We start from the raw sequence: 12,500 nt of genomic DNA, 5'->3' as shown, positions 1-12,500 counted from the left end.
GTGTAGATGTAGATGTAGGGTGTAGATGTAGGGTGTAGATGTGTAGGGGTGTAGATGCAGGGTGTAGATGTAGGGTGTAGATGCAGGGTGTAGATGAGAGTGTAGATGTAGGGTGTAGATGCAGGGTGTAGATGTAGATGTAGGGTGTAGATGTCTGGTGTATATGTAGGGTGTAGATGTCTGGTGTAGATGTAGGGTGTAGATGTAGGGTGTAGATGCAGGGTGTAGATGCAGGGTGTGGATGTAGGGTGTAGATGTAGGGTGTAGATGCAGGGTGTAGATGCAGGGTGTAGATGTAGATGTAGGGTGTAGATGTAGGGTGTAGATGTAGGGTGTAGATGCAGGGTGTAGATGCAGGGTGTAGATGTAGGGTGTAGATGTAGGGTGTAGATGTAGGTTGTAGATGTAGGGTGTAGATGTAGATGTAGGGTGTAGATGCAGGGTGTAGATGCAGGGTGTAGATGTAGGGTGTAGATGTAGGGTGTAGATGTAGGGTGTAGATGTAGGGTGTAGATGTAGGGTGTAGATGTAGGGTGTAGATGTAGGGTGTAGATGTAGGGTGTAGATGTAGATGTAGGGTGTAGATGTAGGTTGTAGATGTAGGGTGTAGATGTAGGGTGTAGATGCAGGGTGTAGATGTAGATGTAGGGTGTAGATGTCTGGTGTAGATGTAGGGTGTAGATGTAGGGTGTAGATGTAGGGTGTAGATGCAGGGTGTAGATGCAGGGTGTGGATGTAGGGTGTAGATGCAGGGTGTAGATGTAGGGTGTAGATGCAGGGTGTAGATGTAGGGTGTAGATGTAGGGTGTAGATGTGGTCTGTCATACGGTATGTGGGTAAGAAACCAATCTGACATTTGTTCAGGACATTGTTTTCACTGAGGAAATGTTGGAGTCTGTTGTGGATGATACTGCAGAGGATACCACTGTAGTTATAGGGGTCAGATTTGTCTCCCTTTTGTTTGTTTGAAGTTGGTGATTATACTGTTTTTTTTCTCTCAAAGTTGCCGAGATGTCACGTGTCCTACTTACATCATTACACTCGTAACAACTTCAGCATTACGAGATTTCTATTCGATAAAATAAACCCCAGGTAGCAAATAAGCAATTCATTTTTGTTGTTTGACCAAATTCGGCACTCTCATTGCCAAAAACTCCTTTCTAGGTGGACAAAGCAACGCAATAACGCCACCTGCTGGAGAGAGAGATATTTCACCGTGTTGGGCCTCTTCTCTTCCTCTCTGACTAATGGTGTGTTGATTACAACTGGGACCACGGAAAAATACGATTTCAAATCAAGACGTGAGTCATCAGGTCGGAAAATCGGAGCTGTAGAAAGATGCCCAAGTTCCCACACACGTCTGTTTCATTTTTTCCATTGGCAGCTCGTTTTTTCAGAGTTCCCAGTTGTTTTCTTCTTCTTCGTTGGGATTGGTTTGGCAGATTACTCCCGAGTGACTCAGTGGTCTAAAATACAGCATCTCAGAGCAAGATGCGTCACTGCAGTACCTGGTTTGAATATTTAACTAGGCAAATCAGTTAAGAACAATTTCTTATTTACAATGACCTGCGGGGACAGGGGCTGGGATTAAAAATAAATGAAATATAAATATAGGATAAAACACACATCACAACAAGACAGACACCACAACACTACATAAAGAGAGACCTAAGACAACAACAAAGCAAGACAGCAACACATGACATTTACATTTACATTTAAGTCATTTAGCAGACGCTCTTATCCAGAGCGACTTACAAATTGGTGCATTCACCTTATGACATCCAGTGGAACAGTCACTTTACAATAGTGCATCTAAATCTTTTAAGGGGGGGGGGGGTGAGAAGGGTTACTTTATCCTATCCTAGGTATTCCTTAAAAAGCAGCATGACAACAACATGGTAGCAACACAAATTATGGTACAAACATTATTGGGCTACAGACAACAGCACAAAGGGGCAAGAAGGTAGAGACAACAATACATCACACTAAGCAGCCACAACTGTCAGTACGAGTGTCAGTACGAGTGTCCATGATTGAGTCTATGAATGAAGAGATGGAGATAAAACTGTCCAGTTTGAGTTGTTGCAGCTCGTCCAGTCGCTAGCTGCAGCGAACTGAAAAGAGGAGCGACCCAGGGATGTGTGCTTTGGGGACGTTAACAGAATGTGACTGGCAGAACGGTGGTTGTATGTGGAGGATGAGGGCTGCAGCCGGACAACTTTCTCATGGCTTCTGGAAAGAAATGCTGTCGGGATGCTCAACCGGTGTCGCTCATTCAGCCGACAGAAACTTTCAACCAGTTCTCCACATTAAGCAACTCTGGTCTCTGGTCTCTCCTCCACCCGTTACAGGGTTTGAGCCACCGAAGCCTCCCACCATTAACTCTGAAAAATAGAAAATACATTTGACCCCATAGGGCCAACTGTAAAGTTTGGTGGAAGAGGAATAATGGTCTTGTGCTGGAAGAAGAATTTGATTGGCCTGCAGAGCCCTGACCTCAACCCCATCGAACACCTTTGGGATGAATTGGAATGCCACCTGCGAGCCAGGCCTAATCGCCCAACATCAGTGCCCCCGACCTCACTAATGATCTTGTGGCTGAATGGAAGCAAGTTCCTGCAGCAATATTCCAGCATCTAGTGGAAAGCCTTCCCAGAAGAGTGGAGGCTGTTATGGCATGCAATGTTCCAACATCTAGTGGAAAGCCTTCCCAGAAGAGTGGAGGCTGTTATAGCAGCAATGTTCCAACATCTAGTGGAAAGCCTTCCCAGAAGAGTAGAGGCTGTTATAGCAGCAAAGGGGGACCAACTCCATATTAATACCCATGATTTTTTGGAATGAGATGTGCGACGAGCAGGTGACCACATACTTTTGGTCATGTAGTGTAGCTAGCTAGCTCTTTATTCACTGACATCAAAAAGCTTGCTTAAATGATGCTGACGTTGTAGACATGCAGCCCCACAATTAAGAGGAAATGATTGTAATCAGAAATCAGTCCGTTGGGTCAGCTGAGCATAGCAGCTGACTGGAGGCTAACTGCAATGACTTGTGACAGAAGAACAGCTGCTAAATGAAAACTCATAGTAAATGTAAACATTAGCACTACTCGTTACAGTAGTTTGGTTAACAGCATCGTTTCAGTCAAAGATCATTTCAGTAACTGGCTCAGCTAACGTCGAGTCGGAAATGTCCGTGTTTAACTCTAACCAGTTAGCATGTCACACATTTCCGAGTTTCCTAGTTCAGACTAGCACTTGAACACAGCATAAAACAATGCAAATGAGGCATTTAGATTCTTCAAGAATCAATGGGTACATATTAATGGATAAATCCACAAAATAAATGGATGTAGCAACTGCAGACTATCCCTTTAAACTGAAATATACATCTACTCCTTATAATCGAGAAGTCTGCCACTGTTTTGATTCACAGCTAAGAAAAAAAAAAACACAGGTCCTACCGAGATTTGAACTCGGATCGCAGGATTCAGAGTCCTGAGTGCTAACCATTACACCATAGAACCATATTTTACTGAGATATATAACACGTATTAGTATGTATTGCATAATTTATTTCTCCCGATGTCCATGATTAGCTGGGCTGTCATGAAGAAAAACAACTTTGCCATAATATATACATTTATTCAATAAATACATTTCGTTATTAACATCAAAAGGAAGTGAGACTTGTTTATCAATACCGAAAGCTCGATCCGGAAGTGGGCGTTTATATAGCATGTTGGATGCTATAAGTCGCTTGTTAAAACGGAGTAGGTACGAGTTGCAGCAGAGACCGTTTTAAAGACGGTGCATTGCAGAGTACCAGGCGGGATAGGACCGAGGAAGGAAAGGAAACGGATCCAAACCTCGCCTTCATTTTTGATTCAGGATGGGGAACAGAGATGACGAGTATGATTACTTGTTCAAAGGTAAAAAAAAATCTATGCCAAATCAGACCCCAAAACGTTAACCGTCCATAAAATGTAACTTCATCATGGTTTCATACGAGCTAGCTAGCTAGTTCTAGTGGTGGTAGAGCTCGATGCTAATCTAGTTAGCCGTTAGCTAGTACTAGTGGTGGTAGAGCTCGATGCTAATCTAGTTAGCAGCTAGCTAGTACTAGTGGTGGTAGAGCTCGATGCTAATCTAGTTAGCCGTTAGCTAGTACTAGTGGTGGTAGAGCTCAATGCTAATCTAGTTAGCCGCTAGCTAGTACTAGTGGTGGTAGAGCTCGGTGCTAATCTAGTTAGCAGCTAGCTAGTACTAGTGGTGGTAGAGCTCGATGCTAGTACTAGTGGTGGTAGAGCTCGGTGCTAATCTAGTTAGCAGCTAGCTAGTACTAGTGGTGGTAGAGCTCGATGCTAGTACTAGTGGTGGTAGAGCTCGATGCTAGTACTAGTGGTGGTAGAGCTCGATGCTAATCTAGTTAGCAGCTAGCTAGTACTAGTGGTGGTAGAGCTCGATGCTAATCTAGTTAGCAGCTAGCTAGTACTAGTGGTGGTAGAGCTCGATGCTAATCTAGTTAGCAGCTAGCTAGTACTAGTGGTGGTGGAGCTCGATGCTAATCTAGTTAGCCGCTAGCTAGTACTAGTGGTGGTAGAGCTCGGTGCTAATCTAGTTAGCCGCTAGCTAGTACTAGTGGTGGTAGAGCTCGATGCTAGTACTAGTGGTGGTAGAGCTCGGTGCTAATCTAGTTAGCCGTTAGCTAGTACTAGTGGTGGTAGAGCTCGGTGCTAATCTAGTTAGCCGCTAGCTAGTACAGTACTAGTGGTGGTAGAGCTCGGTGCTAATCTAGTTAGCCGCTAGCTAGTACAGTACTAGTGGTGGTAGAGCTCGGTGCTAATCTAGTTAGCCGCTAGCTAGTACAGTACTAGTGGTGGTAGAGCTCGGTGCTAATCTAGTTAGCCGCTAGCTAGTACAGTACTAGTGGTGGTAGAGCTCGGTGCTAATCTAGTTAGCCGCTAGCTAGTACAGTACTAGTGGTGGTAGAGCTCGGTGCTAATCTAGTTAGCCGCTAGCTAGTACAGTACTAGTGGTGGTAGAGCTCGGTGCTAATCTAGTTAGCCGCTAGCTAGTACAGTACTAGTGGTGGTAGAGCTCGGTGCTAATCTAGTTAGCAGCTAGCTAGTTCTAGTGGTGGTGGAGCTCGGTGCTAATCTAGTTAGCCGTTAGCTAGTACTAGTGGTGGTAGAGCTCGGTGCTAATCTAGTTAGCCGTTAGCTAGTACTAGTGGTGGTAGAGCTCGGTGCTAATCTAGTTAGCCGCTAGATAAATTAGCTAGCTACACAGTAAAGTTAATGTCAGCTTGATATCTTATGAACTAAAATGAGTGCGTTTGGATATGACAGTGTTATACATGTATAGTAGACTATTGTCTTGATATTCCTCAATAATGCTAACATAGAGCCTCTGATCATTTTGTCTTTTAATTTTGTCGGCTAGCTAGCTTGCCAAATGACCACAACTTAGTTACTGAAACCATAGCTAGTTGCTCCAGCTACCTTTTTATTAATAACGTGATGTGATGTCATTCATTTAAAATGTCTACTATATCCTGCTTGTGTAAAGATCCATGCTTAAAACAACAGCAACAACACCACCATTCATGACATATATGATAAAATGGGTTCTTCCCATTGTGGAGTAATTACTATGGACCATGATGGACCAATGGCCTTTCCTCTCTGGAGGAATGTGACTCATTTCATTCAGCATTTATGATCTCAACCACGAGAATGTCATACCGCTGAATTTAGCCCTTTATAGGCTAGGCCTTAGTCCATGTCCAGTCAGCGCATGTTATCGAGGCTAGGCCTTAGTCCATGTCCAGTCAGCGCATGTTATCGAGGCTAGGCCTGACTGGGGAAATGTGTTGAGATGTCAAGCACAGAGGAATGTGTGTCAGTAGTCGCAAACCATGGAACCGGGGATGTAGTTACAGGCTGTGTATTTATTACTCACTTCTGTATGACCGATATACCACAGATATAGTCCAACAAACTAGAGGTCGACCGATGAGGGCCGTTTTTTTTCAAGTTTTCATAACAATCGGTAAACGGCCTTTTTTGGACTCCGATTGCGTGGCAGGCTGGCCACCTGTTACGTGAGTGCAGCAAGGAGCCAAGGTAAGTTGCTAGCTAGCATTAACTAACTTATCTTATAAAAAACATCAATCTTAATGTAACAGTATAACTTTAGACTGTCCCTCGCCCATACCCGGGCGTGAACCAGGGACCCTCTGGACCCTCTGCACACATCAACAACAGTCACCCACGAAGCATCGTTACCTAGCCACAAAAGCCACAGCCCTTGCAGAGCAAGGGGAACTACTACTTCAAGGTCTCAGAGCAAGTGACGTCACGGATTGAAACGCACCGCCGCTAACTAGCTAGCCATTTCACATCCGTTACATTAACATAATCACTAGTGAACTACACATGGTTGATGATATTACTCTAACCCATCTCTCTCTCTCTCTCTCTCTCTCTCTCTCTCTCTCTGGCCCAGTGGTGTTGATAGGAGACTCTAACCCATCTCTCTCTCTCTCTGGCCCAGTGGTGTTGATAGGAGACTCTAACCCATCTCTCTCTCTCTCTCTCTGGCCCAGTGGTGTTGATAGGAGACTCTAACCCATCTCTCTCTCTCTCTCTCTCTCTCTCTCTCTCTCTAACCCTTCTCTCTCTCTCTCTCTGGCCCAGTGGTGTTGATAGGAGATTCTAACCCATCTCTCTCTCTCTCTCTGGCCCAGTGGTGTTGATAGGAGACTCCGGTGTGGGGAAGAGTAACCTGTTGTCTCGTTTCACCCGGAATGAGTTTAACCTGGAGAGTAAGAGCACCATCGGGGTAGAGTTTGCCACCCGTAGTATCCAGGTGGATGGGAAGACCGTGAAGGCTCAGATCTGGGACACAGCTGGTCAGGAGAGATACCGGGCTATTACATCAGCGTGAGTCTCTCTGGTGGTGGTACACACACACACACACACACACACACACACACACACACACACACACACACACACACACACACACACACACACACACACACACACACACACACACACACACACACACACACACACACAAGGAATGTAATGATTCACTGATACTCATCAGTCCCTGATTGAAATGTTAAAACAAGACAGCATAGGTCCACGGTCCCCAAACCATCCAGGTCCACGGTCCCCAAACCATCCAGGTCCACGGTCCCCAAACCATCCAGGTCCACGGTCCCCAAACCATCCACTAGTGGTAGTGGGGTGGTAGATGTCTAGTCTCCCTTATAGATCTAATCTGATAGTGGTAGATGTCTAGTCTCCCTTGTGGATCTAATCTGATAGTGGTAGATGTCTAGTATCCCTTATACTCTAGTCTGATAGTGGTAGTGTGGTGGTAGATGTCTAGTATCCCTTATGGCTCTAATCTGATAGTGGTAGTTGTGTGGTATGTGTCTAGTATCCCTTATGGCTCTAATCTGATAGTGGTAGTGGGGTGGTAGATGTCTAATCTCCCTTATGGCTCTAATCTGATAGTGGTAGTTGTGTGGTATGTGTCTAGTATCCCTTATGGCTCTAATCTGATAGTGGTAGAGGGATGGTAGATGTCTTGACTCCCTTATGGCTGTAATCTGATAGTATTAGATGTCTCGACTCCCTTATGGCTCTAATCTGATAGTATTAGATGTCTCGACTCCCTTATGGCTCTAATCTGATATTATTAGATGTCTCGACTCCCTTATGGCTCTAATCTGATAGTGGTGGTGGTTGTCACGTTTGTTTGCTCCTATCTGCTAGATATATTTATGTGACCAATCAAATTTGATTTGAACTGTCTTCTCTGGTCCACAGGTATTACCGTGGTGCCGTGGGTGCTCTTCTGGTCTATGACATCGCCAAGCACCTGACCTATGAGAGCGTGGAACGTTGGCTGAAGGAGCTGAGAGACCATGCTGACAGCAACATCGTTATTATGTTGGTTGGCAACAAGAGTGACCTGCGCCACCTCAGGGCTGTGCCCACCGATGGGGCACGGGCGTTTGCAGGTCAGTACAGAACCAACCTGGTCTGGTTTCAGGTCCAACCTGGTCTGGTTTCAGGTCCAACCTGGTCTGGTTGCAGGTCCAACCTGGTCTGGTTGCAGGTCCAACCTGGTCTGGTTGCAGGTCCAACCTGGTCTGGTTGCAGAACCAACCTGGTCTGGTTGCAGAACCAACCTGGTCTGGTTGCAGAACCAACCTGGTCTGGTTGCAGATGTATTTGTGCAGGTGTGGTATCAGGCTAGTACCAACCATGCCTCCCTACTCCCACATAAGGAGGTCTAAGAGTAGTGGAGTTCATCTTTTTCTTACTCATGAGTGGCTGTCGGTGATCAGGGTTTGCTTATTCACTTACTCTAATGTCGCGGGGAGACGTTTCTGCGATGTCGCGGGGAGACGTTTCTGCGATGTCGCGGGGAGACGTTTCTGCGATGTCGCGGGGAGACGTTTCTGCGATGTCGCGGGGAGACGTTTCTGCGATGTCGCGGGGAGACGTTAACACAGTAGTGATTGACATGGTTTACCGTTTCCCTCTGTCCCTCAGAGAAGAACGGTTTGTCTTTCCTGGAGACCTCAGCCCTGGACTCTACTAACGTGGAGACATCCTTCCAGACCATTCTGACTGGTGAGTAGTCCTCTGTCTGTCTGTGCATGGACTATTTTCTTATAGGTTTAATAAAGTCATTATATTTTAAATGGGCTATATTGTATTATGGCACAGGGTTTAGCACAGGCCAGAGAATGAGAGAAGAGACCAGTGGTTGTGTGTTAGGGTGATCATCTCTGCTGCGCCAGGGAGCCAGGTGAGCTTCCTGAATACCTAATCACAGCTGAGGGCCGGGGCCAGGTGAGCTTCCTGAATACCTAATCACAGCTGAGGGCCGGGGGCCAGGTGAGCTTCCTGAATACCTAATCACAGCTGAGGGCCGGGGCCAGGTGAGCTTCCTGAATACCTAATCACAGCTGAGGGCCGGGGCCAGGTGAGCTTCCTGAATACCTAATCACAGCTGAGGGCCGGGGCCCAGGTGAGCTTCCTGAATACCTAATCACAGCTGAGGGCCGGGGGCCAGGTGAGCTTCCTGAATACCTAATCACAGCTGAGGGCCGGGGGCCAGGTGAGCTTCCTGAATACCTAATCACAGCTGAGGGCCGGGGGCCAGGTGAGCTTCCTGAATACCTAATCACAGCTGAGGGCCGGGGGCCAGGTGAGCTTCCTGAATACCTAATCACAGCTGAGGGCCGGGGGCCAGGTGAGGTCCACTGCTCTGCTGTGGATCAACTCCCTTCCTGTGGCTCCTGCCATGCCTGTACTAACACACAGAGTGTAGTCAAACCAATGTTTCATAGGGAACGCGATCCGATCTGGTGATTGTACTAGATCATTTCCTGTTTAAGCTGGGAGTAAAGTACTGCAGTATAACATGCTAATCTCCCTCTTGTCTCTCTCCCTCTCCCTCTTGTCCCTCTCTCCCTCTCCTGTCCCTCTCTCTCCCTCCTGTCCCTCTCTCTATCCCTCTTGTCTCCCTCCTGTCTCTCTGTCTCCCTCCTGTCCCTCTCTCTCCCTCCTGTCCCTCTCTCTCCCTCCTGTCCCTCTCTCTCCCTCCTGTCCCTCTCTCTCTCTCCCTCCTGTCCCTCTCTCTCTCTCCCTCCTGTCCCTCTCTCTCTCTCCCTCCTGTCCCTCTCTCTCTCTCCCTCCTGTCCCTCTCTCTCTCTCCCTCCTGTCCCTGTCCCTCTCTCTCTCCCTCCTGTCCCTGTCCCTCTCTCTCTCCCTCCTGTCCCTCTCTCTCTCCCTCCTGTCCCTCTCTCTCTCTCCCTCCTGTCCCTCTCTCTCTCTCCCTCCTGTCCCTCTCTCTCTCTCCCTCCTGTCTCTCTCTCTCCCTCCTGTCTTCCACATCCCCCCTCCCTCCCTGCAGAAATCTATCGCATTGTGTCTCAGAAACAGATGTCAGACCGGCAAGACAACAACATGTCGCCTAGCAACAACGTGGTCAACATCCAGGTGCAGCCGACGGAGAATAAACCAAAGATGCAATGTTGTCAGAGCATTTAACGGCATCACCAGTACCACCTGCTTCCCCCTGACCCCCGACCCCAAACCCCCTGCTAAAAAGCCTGCTTTGGTCCGGTCTGTCTGAGACACAGCTGCGTGGCCAGGCTCTAGACCGAGACACAGCTGCGTGGCCAGGCTCTAGACCGAGACACAGCTGCGTGGCCAGGCTCTAGACCGAGACACAGCTGCGTGGCCAGGCTCTAGACCGAGACAGCTGCGTGGCCAGGCTCTAGACCGAGACACAGCTGCGTGGCCAGGCTCTAGACCGAGACACAGCTGCGTGGCCAGGCTCTAGACCGAGACACAGCTGCGTGGCCCGGCTCTAGACCGAGACACAGCTGCGTGGCCAGGCTCTGGACCGAGACACAGCTGCGTGGCCAGGCTCTAGAGCCGAGACACAGCTGCGTGGCCAGGCTCTGGACCGAGACACAGCTGCGTGGCCAGGCTCTAGACCGAGACACAGCTGCGTGGCCAGGCTCTAGACCGAGACACAGCTGCGTGGCCAGGCTCTAGACCGAGACACAGCTGCGTGGCCAGGCTCTAGACCGAGACACAGCTGCGTGGCCAGGCTCTAGACCGAGACACAGCTGCGTGGCCAGGCTCTAGGGTCTATACTACAGAGTAGAGGCTGCCTCCAAAGTGCACTTACTTGACTTGCACACTTCTTGTCATAGATTTAAACGAATTAGATTGTAATTATTGGCTGAAGGTAGTTTCTTTCCACCGTTAAGACTAAATCCATGATGGGAAGTGTGCAAGTGAACACTTTGAGAAAAGAGTGTATAATTAGGGTGCAGCTGTGTCTGAGCCCGTTGGTTCCTTAAGGATCCCCAGTCAGGACTATACAGCTGTGTCTGAGCCCGTTGGTTCTATACAGCTGTGTCTGAGCCCGTTGGTTCTATACAGCTGTGTCTGAGCCCGTTGGTTCTATACAGCTGTGTCTGAGCCCATTGGTTCTATACAGCTGTGTCTGATCCCATTGGTTCCTTAAGGATCCCCAGTCAGGACTATACAGCTGTGTCTGAGCCCATTGGTTCTATACAGCTGTGTCTGAGCCCATTGGTTCTATACAGCTGTGTCTGAGCCCATTGGTTCTATACAGCTGTGTCTGAGCCCATTGGTTCCTTAAGGATCCCCAGTCAGGACTATACAGCTGTGTCTGAGCCCGTTGGTTCTATACAGCTGTGTCTGAGCCCGTTGGTTCTATACAGCTGTGTCTGAGCCCGTTGGTTCTATACAGCTGTGTCTGAGCCCATTGGTTCTATACAGCTGTGTCTGATCCCATTGGTTCCTTAAGGATCCCCAGTCAGGACTATACAGCTGTGTCTGAGCCCATTGGTTCTATACAGCTGTGTCTGAGCCCATTGGTTCTATACAGCTGTGTCTGAGCCCATTGGTTCTATACAGCTGTGTCTGATCCCATTGGTTCCTTAAGGATCCCCAGTCAGGACTATACAGCTGTGTCTGAGCCCATTGGTTCTATACAGCTGTGTCTGAGCCCATTGGTTCTATACAGCTGTGTCTGAGCCCATTGGTTCTATACAGCTGTGTCTGAGCCCGTTGGTTCTATACAGCTGTGTCTGAGCCCGTTGGTTCTATACAGCTGTGTCTGATCCCGTTGGTTCTATACAGCTGTGTCTGAGCCCGTTGGTTCTATACAGCTGTGTCTGATCCCATTGGTTCCTTAAGGATCCCCAGTCAGGACTATACAGCTGTGTCTGATCCCGTTGGTTCTATACAGCTGTGTCTGATCCCATTGGTTCCTTAAGGATCCCCAGTCAGGACTACACAGCTGTGTCTGAGCCCGTTGGTTCCTTAAGGATCCCCAGTCAGGACTATACAGCTGTGTCTGAGCCCGTTGGTTCCTTAAGGATCCCCAGTCAGGACTACACAGCTGTGTCTGAGCCCGTTGGTTCCTTAAGGATCCCCAGTCAGGACTACACAGCTGTCTGAGCCCGTTGGTTCCTTAAGGATCCCCAGTCAGGACTACACAGCTGTGTCTGAGCCCGTTGGTTCTATACAGCTGTGTCTGAGCCCGTTGGTTCTATACAGCTGTGTCTGATCCCATTGGTTTCCTTAAGGATCCCCAGTCAAGGACTATACAGCTGTGTCTGAGCCTGTTGGTTCTATACAGCTGTCTGAGCCGTTGGTTCCTTAAGGATCCCCAGTCAGGACTATACAGCTGTCTGAGCCCGTTGGTTCCTTAGGATCTGATCCAGGACTATACAGCTGTGTCTGATCCCGTTGGTTCTATACAGCTGTGTCTGGGCCCGTTGGTTCTATACAGCTGTGTCTGAGCCCGTTGGTTCTATACAGCTGTGTCTGAACCGTTGGTTCTATACAGCTGTGTCTGAGCCCGTTGGTTCTATACAGCTGTGTCACAATTTCCCGTTGGTTCTATACAGCTGTGTCTGAG

The 12,500-nt window shown here is 48.1% G+C and overlaps 1 protein-coding gene and 1 non-coding gene across 2 annotated transcripts; one reads left to right on the top strand and one right to left on the bottom strand.

Annotated features, from left to right (window-relative positions):
- Positions 1 to 3,454: 3,454 nt before the first annotated feature.
- trnaq-cug lies at positions 3,455 to 3,526 on the bottom strand. Its single transcript has one exon. It is a non-coding gene; the product is annotated as a tRNA-Gln (tRNA).
- A 132-nt stretch (positions 3,527 to 3,658) lies between these two features.
- On the top strand, positions 3,659 to 11,259 carry LOC124029973 (ras-related protein Rab-11A-like). The gene is made up of 5 exons (XM_046341501.1): positions 3,659 to 3,931; positions 6,751 to 6,946; positions 7,847 to 8,040; positions 8,579 to 8,659; positions 9,948 to 11,259. The coding sequence occupies exons 1-5, from the start codon at positions 3,892 to 3,894 to the stop codon at positions 10,082 to 10,084; spliced, it is 648 nt and encodes a 215-aa protein (XP_046197457.1). The 5' UTR covers positions 3,659 to 3,891; the 3' UTR covers positions 10,085 to 11,259.
- Positions 11,260 to 12,500: the final 1,241 nt, after the last annotated feature.

The sequence above is a fragment of the Oncorhynchus gorbuscha genome, unplaced genomic scaffold (assembly GCF_021184085.1).
Source record: "Oncorhynchus gorbuscha isolate QuinsamMale2020 ecotype Even-year unplaced genomic scaffold, OgorEven_v1.0 Un_scaffold_8510, whole genome shotgun sequence".
Taxonomy (NCBI): Eukaryota; Metazoa; Chordata; class Actinopteri; order Salmoniformes; family Salmonidae; genus Oncorhynchus; species Oncorhynchus gorbuscha.
The sequence above is the reverse complement of the archived record's forward strand: the minus strand, read 5'-3'. Positions and strand labels throughout refer to the sequence as shown.